Here is a 12,163-nt window from a genome sequence, read left to right as displayed (position 1 = left end):
GGGGATGCAGGAGGGCACTGGGAACCTAAGGGTGTCTGCGGAATACAGAAGGCTGAGAATTGCTCGGCGGGGGTGGGGGGGTGTGGGGGGGTGGCAGAGATGACAAACAAATGAGGAAAACACACTGTATGCCAGACAGCAGTGCTCTGGGAAACATGACAGGGAAAGCGACAGGAGACAGAGACAGGAGTGGCCATTCTAAAGAGCGGGAGGCAGCTCTGAGAGGTGACATTCAAACACTGATGGGAAGGAAAGGGAGAAAGGGAAGGAAGAGAGAGAAGGGGTCAGCCGTGCAGGTGTTGGCAAGGAATGAGCTCTCGGCCGAGGGAACTACAGAAGCTTCTGGGTTGCTCTGAAGGCAGTGAGGAGGTTCATGTGCCTGACGCAGGGTGAAGGTGGTAAGAGAGGAAACCAGACGGGGGCGGCCACTATGAGGACTCCAGGCCTGGCAGACACATGATGGGGTACCTGGAAGACCTGCATCCAGGTGTGGTGCCACCTGCCCTGGGCGAGGGAGCCCACACCTGAGGGGGAGCTGGCCAAAGGCGGCCCAATTCCGGACACTTGGAAGGCTAAGAAGGCAGGAGTGTGCTGAGACTAGCTCGGCGGCAGGAGAAGAGTTCTGGGGTTTTGGCCTGAGGGCGGGAAGGAGGGATGACCGTGTCCTAGACTCAACAAGTTGGCAAGCAGTGTGTGACAGATACCTGAGGACAGTGTGTAGAGGTGAGGGTGGGCTGCAGAGATAAAAGTGGGGGTGAACTTGAAAATGCCCCCCAAAAGAAATTTAGTCCTAATCCCTGGAACCTGTGACCATTATATGGTGGTAGCAGTGGTGGTGGTGGGGGGACTCTGCAAATATAATTAAGGATCTTAAGAGGAGAAGGTTATGCAAGTAGCCCTAAATCACATCACAAGTGTCCTTTTGGGAGAAGTCAGGGCAATATTACACATAGAGGAAGTGGCCCTGTGACCCAATGAAGCACAAACTGGTGATGCAGCCACAAGCCAGGGAATGCTGGCAGCCACCAGAGGCCAGAAGAGGCAGGAAGAGCCTTCCCCCCCAAGCCTCCAGAGGGAGCAGGGTCCAGCTGACACCTTGATTTTGCTGCACTGAACTCCTGCCCCCAGAACTGTGAGAACCTGGAGGCGTTGGGGAAACAGGCAAGAGCAGCGAGGCTGAAGCAGGCAGAGCAAGGCAGAGCAAGCCGGAGCAAGCCGGAGCAAAAGCCAGAGACTGGCTGTCCCCAAAACCGACAGGGAACAGTCTCGAGAAGGCAGCATAGTGTTTGGGGGAACATAAAGTCAAGGCAGGGAAGACGCTAAAACTAAGGCAGCATCAGCAGAGTGTGAGGCACGCTCACCACAGAGGGAAGGTTCTCTTCTTGTCCCGGCCCATGCGGTTCCTGTTGATGGTCGTGGAGCAGGGCACAGCATCCAGATGGTGGGAGCTGTTGGGCAGGGTGGGCACCCACTGGCTGTTCCTCTTGGCTTTCTGTTCCCTGGGGAGATGCGAGAAATGTCCCTGCTCAGTCTCGGAGCCCAATACTGGCCATCAAATTCCAAGTCACGGTCTGTGGACACCCACTGCACCCCTGGCAGGCTCCAGTGCTCCGTGGTGACCCCCCAGCACCCCAGATTCTGCACGTGTACTCCTCAGGCTCCCATGGCATCCATTCAGAGGCACCTGGCTTACGGGAAGGGTGCAGAGGGGCCGCAGTCACAGGAGTGCATGAGTCCCAGTATAACACGGAATGTGCTAGGCATGACTCCATGGAAGCCCTACCCTTTCTGTGAAGAATGCGAGTGAGGAGACTTCCCAGGGGAGCAAACCATGGAGTGGAGCCTTAAGTCCTGGGTTGGGGCTCAATGGGGGCGGGAGTAGGGGAAGAGCTGGAATGGGAAGGGCATTTCAGGAAGTGTACAGGTGGCAAGAGTGAGGAGGCAGGGCTGGGGCTGGAGAGGCGGGACATGGAGAGGGTTCCCACTGTGGCGGCTAGCATGTTCCTCAAGAACTGACTGCACTCGGCCGGTGGCTGGGGGATTTGAAGAAGGGAGAGAAAGATCAGATTACTCTTTTAGATACACAGGCCAGCTTGAGATGGACGAGGAAATACTTCTGGCTTCCAGGTTTCCAGAGCAGTACAGCTGATGAGAAACTGTGTCAGTAAAAACTTTCTGGAAAGTGAGGCTCGAAGTAATTCAATTAACTCACATACCATAAAGGGTTCACTCTTCTCTGCAAATGACAGGTTGCTTTCACTACTAGGAAAACACCAAAAGGCTATTTTAAACCAAGGATCCAGGGCCGGGTTTGAAAGACAAATGCTCAGGTTCCCACTACGCTCTGTGCATCACTTATCATCTTCGGGCCACCTACCCTAGTTAAGTCTGAGCAACGTGAGGGCAACCACTGTGTGTCATTCACTTTTATATCCCCAACACCTGCACCTTCAATAACTGAGTGCTGCCGTTGAGAGAACATACCAGCAACTGCTCAATTTCCCTCCCCTCAGTGTCCTCAGAGGAGGGGTGGGGAGACATGGCTGGCAGCCCTTTCCAGGGGATGGTAGGCAGGAGCAGTGGCCATGACCTGCCAGGCCCCAGGCCCTTTGACTCTTCTAAAGCTGGGGCCACTTGCGCCTCCGATGCTGCAGTTCCAGAACACTCCTTAACTAAGGGTGTGGGCAGGGAGAGATGTACAGTACCAAACTCGGCTGGGACCCTACCAAGTCTCTCCCATCCTATCTTACTCTGGTCTAATGACCAGCCTTACCATATGTACCAGAGGCCTGGGAAAAGGAGGAATGTGGAACTAATTTGGGCAGGGCTTAGAGCTGAAACAGCAAGACAAGTCCATCTGGGCCTGTGGTTTCAAATCCTGGCTACACAGACTCACTTAAGAGTACAAAGTTTCTGGCAGGAAGTCTCTGAGCCCCACTCACATCTAGGTACTTCCATCTCTGAGGAGGACCCAGGAATGCAGGTTCTTGACAACTCCCCTGGGCAACACTGATGCAGCTGCGCATGTATTTGGAAACCACAGGCCGAGACCATCACCTCTTTCCTGAGCCTCCCTGAGCTGGCACTCTGGCTCTCCCTTGCCTGAAAAGTCCTTATCTCAGTTAGCAATCTCGTTCATTCCCAGGCCCGGGCTGCTCTGCCAAGCCCTTCTGTCAAGTAGCTATCTCCAGGAGCTCGCAAGCGATGTCACAGACACAGCGAGTAAGCCATACACTGAGGCCGAGAATCTGGGTCATGTAATTCAACCTTTCTTCTGCTACAAGTAGGTCTGCCCAAAAAGGGACATCCAGCCTCTGCCCAACCTCTCCAGCGATGAGGAGAGGTGCCAGGCCTCCCGTGGAGCTGCCTGGGCAGTGGGAAGGCACTTCCTGAGCACAGAGCCCGATGAAGGCAGCTTCTCTCAAACCTCTACTCCCATCCCTGCAGTGTTTTTTTTTTTTTTTTTTTTTTTTTTTTTTTTTTAATAGGCTACGCTCAGCTCTGTGGAGTTCAAGGTAGGGCTTGAACTCACGACCTGGAGATCAAGATCTGAGCTGAGATCAGGAGTCTGCTGCCTAAGCGACTGAGCCACCCAGACACCCCCCTTCCCAGCAGTTTTGACCTCTGGCCTAAGTCCTCTATTCCCTCAGCTGTTCCTCATGACATGATCATCAAGAAGTGTTTACTGCCCCATAAGAGGCTTCTGGCTGACATGTGCTGACTTGAAAGCCCCAGCCATATGTACATAATTTCCTTCTGCCACTTCCCTAGGGAAGTCTACCCATCCTTATGTTCTTACCACATCCCTCAGGGGAAAAGGAATCTGCAGAGCACACATCTGCAACACTGGCCAAGTGGGATGTGTGTCACCTTTAGGTGGGGGTGCGGGGAGGATTATAAAAATAACGCAATAGTAAAGTTGAAAGAAAATCTGGAAAGAAATGATTTTTCCATAACCACATCACTCAAAACAATAACCGCTCCTTCCCCCCTCCTCAGTGCTCCTGGGGGTTGTGTGCTTCTAAATGCACGTGTCCTTGAGGGTGGAGAGGCTAACATAGGTATCCTGCATGTGTCACTCATGGGAACCATGTTTCGGGTTGCCACAGAGTCTACTTAACTATGACCTAAACAGTTAACCTATATCCCAGTCTATCTGATTCTAAGGCATACACAGTCTGTCCTGACCCATATCCTAGTCTGTAATACCCTGGTCTACTCAGCTGGCTGCACATTCTCTCACTCAGCCTCTCCCTAAGGCTGGACGCTCAAGTGGCTCCATATTGTCCGTTACTACAACGCTACCAGGTGCCTCTCGGTGCATATAATGGTTTCTGTTGGTGGTGCTGTTCTTTTAAATTATTTGTCTGGGACCCATTCCCAGGAATGAAATTAATCGGCCAGAGAACAAAAATGGGCCAGAGAACGAAAACAGGTTTGGTGTCGTCACCATGGCCTTAGACAAAGCCTCTACATGGTGCCTGAGTGTGCCAGCGCTATTGTACCTTCCTCGATTCTTTATGTTGCTAGTCATTTATTTATTTTACTTTGAATTCAAAACATTTACACAGGACAAACGTCATTTCCTCTATTTGTTTATTCCTTGTGCTTCCAGGGTGGCCCACTCTTTACCTATTTAGCTACTGGGGTATCCAGGTTTCTCTTATAAATCTGAATGAATAAAAACCAAATAAAACTACCTATGAAAATGAAAGATTAAAAAAAAAAAAGACCAGACAAAAAATTAAAAAATAAACATGAATGAACAGACTCTATTATGTAACCACCTTCCAACTACTTACCTAAGTAATACTGTAAATACTCTTTCAAAGATTCTAAGCTTATACGTTAAAATCTGTTGTTCCATGGGCACCTGGGTGTTTTGAGCATCCAACTCTTGGTTTTGGCTTGGGTCAAGATCTCAGGGTCATGGGGTCAAGTCCTCGCACTCCCTGCTTGAGATTCTCTCTTCCTCGCCCTCCACCCCTCCACCCCCGCTTGCACACTCATGCACTCTGTCTCTCTAAAAAACAAAATAAATCTTAAAACCTACTACTCATTTCTTTTGTGAATTTATCTGGGCCACTCATTTTTCCAACAGATCAGTCCCATTTTCAAAGCATTCCTAATGACTTTCCAGAATCCAAGACTTGGCTTATGTTTCTTAGAAATGCCAAAGATACAAAAGATACTTGGAAACCTGGCTAAGACGATTTGTAAGCACAGTGGGTGAAGTGTTTATTTTTTTTTATTTATTTATTTATTTTTTTTTTAATTTTTTTTTTTTTGGGTGAAGTGTTTAAAAGCATTTTGTTTCAGGAGTACTTGGGTGGTGCGGTCAGTTGAGCTTCTGACTCTTGGTTTCAGCTCAAGTCTTGACAGTCAGTTGTGAGATTGAACCCAGCATCCGTTCCACGCTCAGCAGGGAGTCTGCTTAAAAAAGACTCTCTCCTCTTTCCCTCTGCCCGCCCAAGCCTTGGGTGTGTGTGTGTGCGCACTCACATGCACATATGCACTTTCTCTCAAATAAATAAATCTTTAAAAGTACTTAAAATTTAACTGCAATCAGTTCTAGAATATGAGAAAAGTATCTGTGGGTGTCATCCCGAGAGAATACCCTAGCCAGGGGTGCATCACCTGAGGTAGGTGGGGGGCTCTGTGCTGATGGACACCGCCTTGTACTTCTCGTCATTGCCGTCCAGAATCTCTTCCACCTCCGAAGCTTTTAACAGCGTCACGCTGGTGGCCAGGGTTGTGTATCCATGATCTGTAACCAGAGACCCCACTGCAGTCACCCTGCTGGCGGGGCAGCGAGGAGCAGCAGCCAGTAGATGCAGCACATCGAGGTCCTCACATGCACGAGGAGGGAAAAGCAGGTGTCAACCTTACTACTGCTAAATGCTGGCCTCTTCCAAAAGGGCAATCTGGACTGAGTGCTTTAATGGTCCTACTGAGTAAATGCCCCCATAGGATTTACTTGCACTAATTTGTGCCACAGCACAGAGGAAGTACACAGGGCAGCAGCAGCTCCAGCGCAACACAGCCAATGGGTCCTCTTGGGGTGGGGGCGTGGGAGGGTGGAAGGGGGGAAGGGAAGCTCCAGAGTATTATCACCAGTGGGAAGAGGTCTGACACCACTGCAATCCACGACACGAAGCAAAGTGGAGAGATGGAATGAGAGATGAAAGATACTTTTCTTTTAAAACAAGAGCCCAGAGAGTTAGAAAGAGCTGCTTCACACCAAACATCAATTCCCGGCCCCGTGCCAGTCAACGCGTGCTGTCTGGGAGGCAGGACAGATTCTAGGCAACTCGACCCACAGCTCTTCTAGGGAACCTTGGTCGAGAGCTGCTACCTGTCTGCGCGTCCAGACTGGCTTCTCCTGGAGAAACAAATCAGTTATGGGGAGGGTGTCTCCAAAGCACAAGGCAGACGAGTCACTGAGACTTCGCTTGAGGCTTGCAGAGGTGAAAGCAAAGCTAGGAACTCACTGCGTTAGTGACTGGTGCTCCACTGGGGTGGGGGGGCGGGGGGAGGCAGAGGGAGGACAAAAAGGAGACTTTCTCAAGCGAGTGAGTGGCAATGTTATAGCAGCAGATAAAAAAAAAAAAGAAGCTCCGGCTCCTGCATTAAAAGAACCACTACTTTGCCCGCAGTGGACGAGACCACGGCAGTATCTACAGACACAACCAAACAGGACAGACTGATGTGCGTGCACGGATGCACGCGCACTCACACGCACACGCACACGCACACAGCCTCAGGCAGGGTCTTCACTCAGGCCCCGGCAGTTCTCCAGGAAGGTGCCACCGCCACCTGCCAAATGCTGCGCTGCATCCTGACGGGAACGTCCAGCGAGGCGCTCCCGACGGAGCACTCCGTGTCTGAAGGCCTCTCCCGGCCCCGCACGGAGCTGCCCCGGCCCGGGCACACCCAGCTTTCGGGCCAGGCGGCTCCCGCGGGCCCCAGGCGCACGGCAGGCGCACCAAGCAGGCACATGCACAGGAGCACGAGCACGGGGCAGCCGCCCGAATGAGGAGCTACGGGATGGATGTGCTCTGGGAAGCGAAGCGGTGAGAGCCCCAGAGGGGAGTGGGAGCTGGGGCCACCAGCCGCCACTCGGGCTGCATGGAGGGTGACTATGGCGACACGCCCACGGCAGATGGCACAGCATCACGGCATTCCTAAAACGTTTTGAGACCAGCATGTCTTCACAGCACCCGCTCCCGCCGCCCCGCCGCCCTCGCGCCCCCGCCGGCCCTGCCCCTCTGAGGCTGGGGCTGCGGTGAAGACGCTCTGGAGTGAAAACGTTTTATCTTCATGACAGAAGCGAGTGGTTTTGAAACAGGTTTACAAACCCTCGTGAAGACGCACCCTTAGTGTTAGGTTTTGTTTTTTTACCATGTGACGATGCAACTATTTTCTTCCTCTCTTCCACAGTGGCTAGTCGCCTCCAGAGCGAGGGGTATCTCTTGTACAGAGAACCTCGGAACATACGGAGGTAGTTTCCCACCTATGAGGTAAAGCGAGAAGGCTCATTATGAGGGTCGCGGCTGGACGCAGGCCAAGAGGGTCCTGGTGCGGGGGCCCATGGAGTGACAGACCGAAGGCAAGCTGGCCTCCGGGCACCAGGCTTGCTGCAGCCACGAAAACATGTTCTGCTGACATGGAGGGTTCAGCAGCGGCGCACAGCTGGCCCCCATCCGCCCCTCCAGGCAGGGCCCGGAACAGCTGCACCCTGACACCAGGGCCAAGTTCTGAGAGGCCTGACCAGATGCTTCTGAGGCAGGCCCCCAGAGCTCACTGGAAAGCTCGCGCTGATTTTGATTTTAGACTAAGCATCTCGGGCACTTAACAGAAATGTAAGGCCTCTTTGACTTTCTTTTATCTTAAGAACAAGACTTTGATATTTTTATGATGTAATAAACACCAAAAAGGTCTTTTTAATTTTAGTCAGATGCAGGATAACTTCCCCCATGGCCCCTGATGCTTTATTTAGTAACAAAACTCAAACCAGGAACACAAAAGGAATTTTCCAAAGAGTTTAAAAAGCACTTACTGGCAATCACCAGATTGCTACATAAATCATGACCACCCCAAACAACTGCTTCAGTTTGTCTGTACCGGATACTCGAAGTATGATTTCCTTCATGAAAAGACATCTAGTCTCCAAATTTTCATAAAGAAACTTGATTATTTAACCGACAGTGCAAAAATGACCAGCTGAGGGGATCCCTGGGTGGCTCAGCGGTTTGGCGCCTGCCTTTGGCCCAGGGCGCAATCCTGGAGTCCGGGGATCGAGTCCCGCGTCCGGCTCCCTGCATGGAGCCTGCTTCTCCCTCTGCCTGTGTCTCTGCCTCTCTCTCTATGTCTATCATGAATAAATAAATAAAATCTTAAAAAAAAAAAAAAAAGACCAGCTGAGTCCCATGGGAACTGCAGCCAAACGCCTGGCTCTACCTGTGGCCGAGAAACAACCTCTTCAGGGTCTCCTTACTCATCTGTCAAACGTGCAGCAACTCTGGACTTTGCCTCACGGAGGACCATTTCTATTATTTTTCCTGTTTACCTAGGCAGCAATGATGTATCTATTAAACTAAAGTGTGTTTCTCCCTTTTTCATGAGTCAAAGATTTTTATGATCGACAACCAGGGATGCTGAACAGCCTGAGCAGCAAGTCATCAGGCTCCATACAGAAGGCACAGACCCCCCTCTGCATTATTTGGCTTGAGTATCATTACCATCCAAGGGCAAATGGATAGTTTCCACTAGGTTTTTGGAAAGAAATTGATAACAATACCCGCCACTATTACCTTGCAGGTCTTGTAAAGCTCTGGGACACATAGATACTTCCCAAGACCCCTCTGGAACTTGGGAAAGCAAGACTTGTCTTCCTGGCTTTCTCATGAACCAGCCTTCACCCTCTCTGGACCCAAGTGTCCCAAATGTAAAATAAAGGTTGGGATGCCTGGGTGGCATCCGACTCCTGGTTTTGACTCAGTTCATCATCTCAGACTTGTGAGATTGAGCCCTGTATTGGGCTCCACGCTGAGCAGGAAGTCTGCTTGAAATTCTCTCTTCTTCTCCCTCTGCCCCTCCTGCTCCACTCGTGCTCTCTCTCTCCCTCTAAAACAAATACATCTTTAAATAATAAAATAGATGTGAAGGTGTGAAACTGGGGATTTCTTAGGATCCTCTCAGCCCTGTGACTCTGGATTGGTGAACACAACTGCCTGCAGATGGCATGAGAACAGTGAAACACACTTGCTGCAACCGCAGATGCCCTTCCCAAAGCTGCTCCACAGATGTAGCATGGTGGCCCTGGGTGTGCTGCTATGGCCAACCCATCTCTCTGAACATGGTGTCTGTTTTCCCAAAGAAAGGGGCCTGGTGGCCATCCATCCAATGCTGTCACAGGAGCTACTGGTTATCAACAGTCAGCCTCCTGATCTTGAATCCTTCCCAGACCTCCAGATGTCTGACAGTTGTTCAGCCTGGCCCACGAGAGAAAATGTGTCTCTCCCCTCTCGGTCTCTATACACTGGGTCTCAGGACAATTCTCACTCAACAGGGCTGGAAGAGAAGACCACAATTACCCTTCTAGAACCTAAGATCTTAGAGATCATAGAGTCTAAGCATGTCTCACACACATGAGAAAAGTGACCTGGAGACAGGTAACCTGGAGACAGAGCAGGGCTGGAACTGGGTCTCCCCCTTCTCATCTCTTCACATGCTCCCTCTCAATACTTTCCATCTAACAAACAGAAGCTTCCTTTTCAAAAGCAGCATCCACTCAGAGTCAAGGCCAAACATTGCTTTTCCAGGATTGCTTTTCCTGTCCATTAGATCAGGAAAAGGCTTCTTTAAACAATGTGCCCAGTATCATATGGAAACTCCTCAAATGCCCCATGTCTTGCATTTAGGCTCTTTCTACTGGTCAGTGAAGACCATTCTGAGCTGTGGCACATGGAAAGGCAAGGACTCCGCTTCCCCAGTTACGTCGGAAGAGCAGCACTTATGTAATAGTATGAAAAATTAATTTATAAATCCTACCCTTTTTGTTTTATGAAAGTTGATTAAAAAATGGACACTTAAGTCCTGATGCGACAGGCAACACTGGTCTCCTAACTCCAGGAGTCACAGGGTGTCCTAAGAGCCTCAGCATGACCATCATGAGGCTTCATTCATTTATTCTATGTCCAATTGTGAAGGAAAAAACCCCCATATTTTAAAAACGGGAATGAGGGCAGCCCAGGTGGCTCAGCGGTTTAGCGCTGCCTTCTGCCCGGGGTGTGATCCTGGAGACCCGGGATCGAGTCCCACATCAGGCTCCCTGCATGGCACCTGATCCTTCTCCCTCTGCCTGTGTCTCTGCCTCTCTTTCTCTGTCTCCCATGAATGAATAAATAAAATCTTAAAAAAAAAATAAAAACCGGAATGAAATGCTGGCATGTGATACTGAACGCTGCTACAGGGAAAAACAACCCTGGGCATCTTGTAGCTCTCCAGGATTGGCATTTCTCTCATTACACAGACAAGACTCTACCGCCAGATATCTGCACATCTGAACCGCATGTCCTCGACTAGAAAAAAAAAAAAAGGAACACACACTAGCTGGGGGATTACTCCTGACTCAAAGAGGGCTAGTTTGAGGCAATCTGGAAGAAAGCTTAGTTTTCAGTACAAACTCCCACGGAAGGAACAATTGCAGCGTTTTCCCAAAGTCAGCTGTGCAGCTGGTTCAACAAAATGCTGTCACTTCTGGTTGAGAATGGGAGATATTTACAATCTCTCCCTCAAAATTCGTTGTAAGTTCAAGATAGTCGACAGTGTCGACTGCTTCTTGACCTGCTGATCTCTCTAGCTCAGGGACTGCAGCTTTATCCACGCAAAAAACAAGCATCCTCCTCCCTATTCCCTCACCGGTAAATAAAAGCAACCAACACAACGAGGGATGAGACATCAGTAAACCCCGTTTCCGGCCTGCGATTTCAGGACCCCAGATGTACCCGTGGAGGAGGGATGCGTGAGAAGTTCCCGACATCTCTCCCCCGGGAGCCCCAGGGGCTAATGAAACACCCAGTTCCTCGGCGGCGGGCTGGGGTCTTCCCAACTCAGGGCGGACCCGGGGGCTCCTCCCGGCGCCCTACCGCCAGGCAGCAGCGAGCGCCCCCCACCACCGAGGATTAAGTAAACTCCACCCGCCGCGGGGCGCGGGGCGGGGCCAAACAGACCACGCCCCTTCCCCACCCCGCCCTCCCGGCCCCGCCCCCGGGCAGCTCCGTGCGCGCCCGCGCGCCCGCCGCGATGAATGGAGACGCGCGTTCCCGGCGCGCAGACCCGCCCCAGGGCTCCCGCCGGGCCGGAGCCGGAGGGCGAGGACGCGCCGCGGGTACCTCAGAGCCGATCATGTAGAACTCGCCGTCGTCCTCCAGCTGGAATTTGACGGGCTTCTGCCCGAAGGTCTTGCTCAACGCCATCATCATCATTGCGGCGGCGGGGGCGGGCGGCCGGGGCCGGGCTGCGAGGGATCGGGAGCACGGAGGAGGAGCCGGGGCGCGCCGAGCCGAGGAGAGCCGAGGCCGGGAGGCGACGGGCGGGCTGATCCGGTGCTCGTGCCACCGCCGAGCTCCTCAGCCGCCGCCGCCAACGACAACCAGGCCGCCTTCAGTGCGCATGCGCGGGGCGTTGACGCTGACGCGCGCGCCGCCGTCGCCCAAACAAAAGGCCGGGGCGCGCCCCGTCGGGCCCCTTAAAGGAGCCGCGGACCCGTTTCTCTTCCAGGCTGCTTCCCTGGGGGAGGCACTGGCCAGAGCTGCTCACCGACAGAAATAGCACTCAGGGGGCCCTGACTCCGGCGGTGTTTTCCCCAGCCTCACAACTAGGTAGAATTCAGCCCAGTGGAGGAGTGAAATGAGGCCTGAGGCCAGGAGGACGCCAGAGCAGTTCGTGCCTCAGTTTCCCCACCCGGAAAAAGCAGTGTAGTTGAGTAGGTAAGAGGGATCCTAGGAGCAGATACCCCATTTCCGGGCGCACAGCTGTTCCTGCGGTGAAGATGGGCACAATGACAACACTGGGTGGGGGAGTGGCCTTGGCGAAGGTTCCCCAGGCTTGGCAGGATCCCAAGGCCCCGGGGTGGTATTTGGTTTGAGGCATCAGTGAG

The 12,163-nt window shown here is 52.2% G+C and overlaps 1 protein-coding gene across 2 annotated transcripts in view; it reads right to left on the bottom strand.

The window, feature by feature from the left end:
- Positions 1-11,678, bottom strand: part of SMARCB1 (SWI/SNF related, matrix associated, actin dependent regulator of chromatin, subfamily b, member 1) — a 36,093-nt gene extending 24,415 nt beyond the window's left edge. Inside the window, exons 1-4 of one of the 2 annotated variants that reach the window (XM_055322213.1) lie at positions 11,397-11,678; positions 7,375-7,513; positions 5,638-5,767; positions 1,362-1,499 (exon numbers count right to left, since the gene is read on the bottom strand). In XM_055322213.1, coding sequence (XP_055178188.1) covers positions 1,362-1,499; positions 5,638-5,767; positions 7,375-7,513; positions 11,397-11,489 — 500 coding nt within the window. In that variant the 5' untranslated portion in view covers positions 11,490-11,678. The remainder of the gene's footprint in view (positions 1-1,361; positions 1,500-5,637; positions 5,768-7,374; positions 7,514-11,396) is intronic. The other variant, XM_055322214.1, reaches the window with a different exon arrangement.
- Between the last annotated feature and the right edge of the window lie 485 nt (positions 11,679-12,163).

The sequence above is a fragment of the Nyctereutes procyonoides genome, unplaced genomic scaffold, assembly GCF_905146905.1.
Source record: "Nyctereutes procyonoides isolate TBG_1078 unplaced genomic scaffold, NYPRO_anot_genome, whole genome shotgun sequence".
Taxonomy (NCBI): Eukaryota; Metazoa; Chordata; class Mammalia; order Carnivora; family Canidae; genus Nyctereutes; species Nyctereutes procyonoides.
This window is presented reverse-complemented; position numbering and strand designations above follow the sequence as displayed.